Genomic DNA, 7,724 nt, shown 5'->3' with positions numbered 1-7,724 from the left:
CGAGCGCTTTAATTTACTTGCAGTCACAAGTTTAAAGACTCTCAGTCCATTGAGTGTTTAGAGACAAAAACAAAAAACGCATGGAGCGCGTGGATAATGAAATGATTGCACACTGTGGGCGGATGAGCTGCTGAAAAAATGTCTGTTGCATTTTATATTAAAGTAAAAATGTGTGTGCCCAAATTTTAGTCAATCACTTTTTTATTGTGTAAAAACTACATTTTTATTTTTTTCACTGTACTTTTTTTTCCTGTGCTTCAAACGCTGATGAGTGGGAAACAGTGAGCGCACGTGTTGTTGGCGCAGCTGACGCCGCAGATCCACTGACACCTGCGCATCTCCTCTGTCAATTCCCATGTGTGTCTTACACTCAGATAAGATTATCTTTAACGCTGTTTATTAACATTGTTTTGTCCCTTCAGTGGCAGCAGGACAAAAAACATGTGGTGTGCGCGCGCCAACAACCCATGACTGCAAAAATAACAAAAGAATATGTTGAATATAAATCAAGACGTGTCAGCAACAGGTCCACCACTATTTCACCAGACCTATTTACATATTCAAATCTATAATTATTAATTATTTGAAAAGTTCATATTTTGTTTATATATATAACTTAAAGCCATTCAATGTTCCCCTCTTTAACAAATCAGATTTTAAGAGTTTGAACTGTGAAATTAGTGGTAAATTTACGAGTTTAAAATTCACATAATTCATGATGTTAAATTGCGATTATGGTTTTAGGGTGACGGGCTGTTTGGCATCGCTCGTCTTTGGCTGGAGATGAAGTGGACAAAGTGCCAATCTTTCTGTAATTGATCTCACGCTGGGTCAGTGTCAGCCAGGCCCTGCTTTATTTAACTCAACTATCATTTATTTATTTATTTACTTTTGCAAAGAGCGGATCTCTCTGGCAAAGCTGCAAAAAAAAAACACCCAGATTTCTTTTTTGTTTTTTGCTTCTCCTATAGTGATCATTTTTAGAAAGACCTTAAAACAAGATAATGAAATCAGTACATATATCATCGGGGGGGAATATACGTGTGTAAATTAGAGATAGAGGGACATTAACAGAATTAGAAAACGTGTGTACTGCATCCCTTCAACCTGGAGAGAAATACAGTCAAAATTGTGAATCACCTCGCGTTGAAAAACCTTTTAAAATCCACAATCTTTCCCCGGTGAGCAAATGGGCAGCAAGGTGCATTTGCTGAAGCCTTTCAAACGCTAACGTGCTCATATTTCACTCTTACAACCTTCTCACATCTCCATAAAATATTACAGCACTCAGAGTGATGACTGGAGCCTGCACGAGGCTTTTTCTCACACTATACTTTCACCCTAATAACGCACTTTGTCTCAAAATAAAAAAATAAAATAAAATAAAAAGAATAAAAAAAGAAAAACATGGATTATTTCCCTCATATAAAAATCCAGCCCTGTCCTTTAAAGACTGTGTAGCCTCTCTTCAATGATCCACTTCAATTTTATTTATTTATTTATTTATTTATTAACCCTTTTATTGCACTACATATAAATTAATTAGAAAAGGGAACAGTGAGGATGTTCAACAAGGTGAGGTTAAGTGAGTGAAATCATTATTTTTTTTTATATACGAAATTCAAAACTGGAAATCCCAAAACAAAATCTAAATCAAATCAAATATGTCACATAAAAACAAACACGACACATGTCTAAATAGAGTTTCCCCGTGAATTGTGTCTCCTGTGTCATATTCACTTCCATTATATATAAATAATAAATATACATTTTATACCGTTTAAATACACTCACATCCTCCAGCAACAGCTTCTGTCGTGTTAATGTCAATTCTTTGTCATATTATGTGGAAAACAATGATTTCCACAGTGGGAGACGCATCATTAACAGCATTAAAGGTCTTAATAGAGTGTGGCTGCGTGGTGCGTTCAGGGGACTCCTCCGACATCTATGACTGCCAGAGGCTAAAATGAGGCCTGGGACAACGTTCAATTGATTTTTAACAGACTCTCAACAGAGTTGTTTGGTAAACAACTGTGATGTGGGTATGGAGACGTCAGAGAGGAAAACACTATATCAACAATATTATGATAATAACACATTATTTCTGATGTAATTATCACATTGGTAATAATAATGGTAAAAGTGAAATAAAGTTATAATAATACCATGTGATTACACAAGTTATATCCGTATAAATATTTAGTATAGAGAAAATTAATTTAGGTTACCATCAGTGACATTTACATGAAAACTTTTGTGAATCAACACTGATAATAAACACGTTATAAAGTTGAAAATCTCAATTATTTTGTTTGTTATTGTTATTGCCATTAAATCATAGTATTATTATATTAAATAATGCAATGTAAAGCATTAACATCGGATACATGTATTAAATGTATTATGACAATAAACACTTTGAATCTTGAAAAAAGATTGTCATATACATTAAAGTCGCTTCATAGCAACCCTATTTTTATTTATTCATACATGTCTAGCTATAGATATGTGCTTCTATGTTGTTTTGTTTTCCCAAATATGAACGCGGTTAACTCTTTCAGGGAGAAAAATGTCATTAATAAATAAAGTAAAGTCAATGACGCGCCTTAATCAAAGAGAAGTCGTGTTTTTCCGACAGTACGTGAAGACACCGCAGTTCCAGCGGAGGCGCACGTGTGAAGCAGCGGAGTTTGTGTCTCGTCCAATCAGCGGCGCTGTCTCACTCGGCCTTGTCCAATGGGAATAGCGCGCGTGCAGGTGGCGGCGCTGTTATCAGCTGGTGCCGCCACAGGCTGAGCAGAGAGCGAGTCCATTTAACAAGCGGAGAAGCCGAGCTTTTAATGGTTCCCATCAAAACCACTAAAACATCATCACACTCACCGAGAGGATTCCTGTGGCGGACGCATGCGGCAGCGGCAGCGGCAACAGACTCCCAGCTGACACGGTCCGACCTCAACAAACTGGAGGAGAGACATTTTGGGAGTTTGGCCAAGCTCTTTACTTCCCCAGAGAGAAGAAGTTCGCCTTTGCTCAAGTTTTCTTCTTCTTCTTCTTCTTCCTCCTCTTGTTCTTGTTCGTGTTGAGTCAGGATACTTGTTGTGGACAGAGCGACAGAAGTGGCCTGGCTCCTAAACATCACCAGTCCCGCTCTCTGTGCCTTTATCCCCCTCCCCGCACCGCAAACTTATTCCCCCCCCCCTGTTTTCCTTGAAGCGACTTTGGTGTTTCATGTTGACAAATGTTAGCGGTCGGGCAAATGGACGCTAACCGGCAGAGTGCGTTCGTCCTGGGCAGCACCCCGCTGGCGGCGTTGCACAACATGACCGAGATGAAGACGTCGCTGTTCCCGTACGCGCTGCAGCAGAGCCCCGCGGGCTTCAAGGCGCCGCAGTTGTGCAGCCTCAACTCGCAGCTCCCCGGCAGCACCCCGCACGGAATAAGCGACATCCTCGGGAGACCCATCACCGCAGCGGGACAGCTGCTGTCCGGCTTCCCGAGAATAAACGGCCTGGCCACCACCGCAGCGGCCGCAGCCGCCGCAGCAGCGGGGATGTACTTCAGCCCGGCGGTGTCGCGGTACCCGAAGCCTCTGGCTGAGCTGCCGGGGAGGGCGCCCATCTTCTGGCCCGGAGTGATGCAAGGTTCCCCCTGGAGAGACCCGCGAGTTCCCTGCCCCAGTGAGTCCCACTGTTTTTATGTCTGTGTTTGTTTGTTTGTTTGATTGATTATTGGCAACATTTAATAGTTAGTTTATGAATTGTATAAAGTCAGAGCTCCTTTGTATTTATCTTTTATTTATTATTGTTTTCTTTTATTGTTTATGTTCAGACATGATTCAGGCCTGTGAGAAACATGTCCACACAAAGCAGAAAATTCCCATATCTTTTGCTGTAATTATAGAAAATATACATTTATACAAAGCATGTGACAATAAAATTATAGTTTTTATATATTTTATATTTTATTAGTCTGTAAACAGCTCATTTTACACTGCTTAGGTTCAAAAATGTTATATTGTTTTACTTATAATTATAATATACGTATAATTATTTTTTATTTGATTTTATTGGTATTCTATTTATTATACTGAACTCTGCTTTCTGAGAATTACTCATTGATAATGCATTACCATCACGTGCATGACAACAACAACCAATTTAAACATAGCTAATATCAGCAATCACACATTGAACACTATTATTATTATTGTTATTATTATGATTATTATTTAATATTTGTGTCGCTGTGTTTTGAGTGTTTTATATATATATTTGTTTTTAAAAATATTTTGACTTCCATCCTAAATAACAATTCCACCATGTTGTTTTTGGGTGTGTTTTTTTTAACAGGCCAAGCAAACATCATGTTGGACAAGGACGGGAAAAAGAAACACTCCAGACCGACGTTTTCAGGACAGCAGATATTTGCACTGGAAAAGACTTTCGAGCAAACGAAATACCTGGCCGGTCCAGAGAGAGCCCGCCTCGCCTACTCTTTAGGGATGACTGAGAGCCAAGTCAAGGTAAAAACCCATCATTATCATCATTATTATTGTTGTTGTTGTTATTATTTTACAGCACTTTTGTAAAATCAGACTTTTTGACAGCATGCGCACGCCGTGGAAACAATGAGACACAATTAATTAAGTGTGTATAACCTTAAAAAAAATATTTTTATAAATGGAATATACAGAATGATATCCACTTGTTGTGCTTTAGTTGGACACCTGCTCCAGTGTGGACCTGTTGAACGCGTGAATCACCGCTCTGTCTCCTCTCTCAACCACAGGTCTGGTTCCAGAACAGAAGAACCAAGTGGCGGAAGAGACACGCGGCGGAAATGGCCTCGGCCAAGAAGAAGCACGACTCCGAGACGGAGAAGATGAAGGAGAGCTCGGATAACGAGGAGGACGACGAGTACAACAAACCGCTGGACCCGAACTCGGACGACGAGAAAATCACGAGACTGTTGAAAAAGCACAAGGCCACGAACCTGGCGCTCATCAGCCCGTGCAGCAACAGCTCGGACACGTTGTGATGCCCACAGTGGGAGAGAGGGGATGGAGGGGAGGGTGGGGGATTATAGGGCAAACGGGGTCCAAACAGACACTCATCGCACTCTTTCGGACCCCATTTCCACCTGACGTGACGAACACATGCGTCTGTGGGCACCCACTACATGAACTCACACACACATACACACACACTGTGATCGTGTTGTCAGTTATAAAAAAAGAAAGAAAAGGACACAAAATGTCGGACTATATAAAAACCCGAGGACGGTTTTACGCATAGAAGTGGAGTTTTAACTACAACAACAACAACAACAGGTGTAAATGTAAACAAACTTCAATGTACAATCCGGATCAATGTTGGACTTTGTTTTTGTTTGGTTCCACAACTCCGTCACTTCACTTTGATTTTGTCACAGTTTAAAGTGAAGCTTTAACGTCTTGTTTGGTTTGTTTTTGGGGTTTCTTTTTTGGCAGTGAGTTTGCATCAGAGCTGATTCAGCAGCAGCAGTCAACACTGATCCGGATCCCAGACGCATGTTTCAAAAAAAGAAGAAAAGAAAAGAATAAAACCACACACACACAGATAGAGAGAGAGGAGAGAGAGAGGAGAGACAGGTGTAAACGGGGCCTGTGATGCTTCTAAAGCTCAGATTAACCAGGGTATCCACTGTTCTACAAGGAGACAGAGACAGACAGACAGACAGAGAGAGAGAGTAAAAAGTGGCGCAGGTTTGAGGTGAATGAATGATTTGTGATGTAGCCTAATGATGAGAAATGTACGTGAGATTGTATATATATTTTTTACTGAATAAGTTATGTTGTTTCCGCCTGCAGTGGAAACATGGCAGCCTTTCTTTCTTTGTTTCTTTCTTTCCCTCCGTTTTCCGCAGATCTGACGCGCTTATTCCCTCCAAGAAAAAAAAGAATCCGCTATTATTTCCGCACAGTTCCCTTGTTTTATTTTATTTTATTTCAGCCATCTTTTACTGTTTTCTTACACACACACACACACACGTGTATAGACCTGTAAATAACGACTGTAAAGGAAACTCGCTTGTTTTAACGACATCCCAGCAGAAACACACACTTTTTACCCCCTTTTTTTTGCATTTTAATTTCAGAGAGATTATGTTTTTTTTTATCTTCACCTCATCACACTGCGGAACAGAAAACCACCATCGTTTATGTTGCAATTAAAAGAGTATTATTGCTTCCGGGGAAGGTTATAGGAAGAAAGGAAAAGAAAAAAACACTTTGTATTATGAATAAATTATTTAACAAGCAAATGATCTTTTTTCTTTTTTGGTTTTTATTGTGGGGGGTTTGTTTGAATGTATGGGCTTAATATAAATTAAAGACAAATTCATGACTATCAATAACTGAATTTATTATTATCATTATTGAGAGAATGATTTAAACTCCGAAGAATTAACAAGAATATATCATAACAATTACAATACTTACAATAATAATAAAAACGTCATTTTATTCTTATTACTATTGACTAACATATTTATATTTGTATGTTCGTTTAAAGCATCAATAATAACAAACATTATAATCTAATACAGATTAGTGTTTTTCTGGAAACTTTACTAAAAAAAACAAAACAAAAACAGAACTTTCCTGAGAGACAAACGTCCACATTTTAATCTCATTACTATTTTTTTTAGTAATTCACTCACTGGGTATGTATTATTTGTGCTCTGCTATTTCAAGTCCGGTGTCATTGCTCCAGCACAGAAACCATTAAAGTGGACATGTGTGTGATAGGAGTGCGCCCCCTGTGTTTCTAACAGGCCACTGCACCTAACGTCATTCCACTGTGGGAATCGTCCCTGCGCGCTGCCTGGATTCTGGATTGAGATTAACATAAAGTCATAAAGTCACGCACTTTGTTAGAAATCTTTAAACAAACCGAGCATCGAGTGAAGTGAACACAGTTAGTGGCCACTTCCTGAAAATGCTACACTATGAAGTATATAAATATGACTATGTTTTAACCTTAGTATGTTATTATTTCAATTTTGAAATCATTGAAATTAAATGAATTTAAAGGTACTCTGAGACTCACTCTCAGCATGGATTACAGGACGATACAATCTCTAATCTGAAGAGGACAGATAATTAATTATCTTGTGATGCTCTTACTTAAAAGTAATACAAAGTAGTATTTTACATTTACATTATGATGGGCACAAGAGCTTGGCAGAAAGTAAATAACAACACATATGGTGATAGAACTTTTATATTCTTCAATACTAATGTACAAGAAGTTCAATATATATCGATATAATGTTCGTGCATTCCACCAACACAACATGACGTATTAAATGAATCATTGTTTTGAAGGTTTAATCCCAAATTTGAGAAGAATTTTCTGAGTTTAAAAACTACCAAAAAACCCCACCACAAATTAGGAGTCAGACATTTATCGTGATGCAATTATCTATATGGACTGATTTGAAAATGTTTCATCGTGATAACTTTTCCTTTCCAGCCCCAATGAAGAGTTAAAAGAGAATATTAATAGCCGACAAAAAGGTTTATATAAAAACATTAACAGCAATCTTTTTTTATAATATGGCCATGAAAGGTCAATCTGCTTTAAGTCCCTTAAAGACTAGTGTAGTAATGCATCCTTTAAAAAAACCTAAATAATAATAAAGTAATAATAATAATAATAAATGCATGTATAATGTTCTTA

At 38.3% G+C, this 7,724-nt stretch overlaps 1 protein-coding gene across 2 annotated transcripts; it reads left to right on the top strand.

The window, feature by feature from the left end:
- The first annotated feature begins 2,795 nt into the window (after positions 1-2,795).
- Positions 2,796-6,396, top strand: nkx6.2 (NK6 homeobox 2). Of its 2 annotated transcripts, none has more exons than XM_044045592.1 (3): positions 2,796-3,680; positions 4,353-4,525; positions 4,792-6,396. In XM_044045592.1, exons 1-3 carry the CDS (start codon positions 3,242-3,244, stop codon positions 5,038-5,040), a joined length of 861 nt encoding a protein of 286 aa, XP_043901527.1. In that variant the 5' UTR covers positions 2,796-3,241; the 3' UTR covers positions 5,041-6,396. The 2 variants fall into 2 exon arrangements, with proteins under 2 accessions (XP_043901527.1, XP_043901525.1); XM_044045590.1 differs by having other exon boundaries at positions 4,335-4,525.
- The last annotated feature ends 1,328 nt before the right edge of the window (positions 6,397-7,724 follow it).

Source organism: Solea senegalensis, linkage group LG15 (assembly GCF_019176455.1).
Source record: "Solea senegalensis isolate Sse05_10M linkage group LG15, IFAPA_SoseM_1, whole genome shotgun sequence".
Taxonomy (NCBI): domain Eukaryota; kingdom Metazoa; phylum Chordata; class Actinopteri; order Pleuronectiformes; family Soleidae; genus Solea; species Solea senegalensis.
The sequence above is the reverse complement of the archived record's forward strand: the minus strand, read 5'-3'. Positions and strand labels throughout refer to the sequence as shown.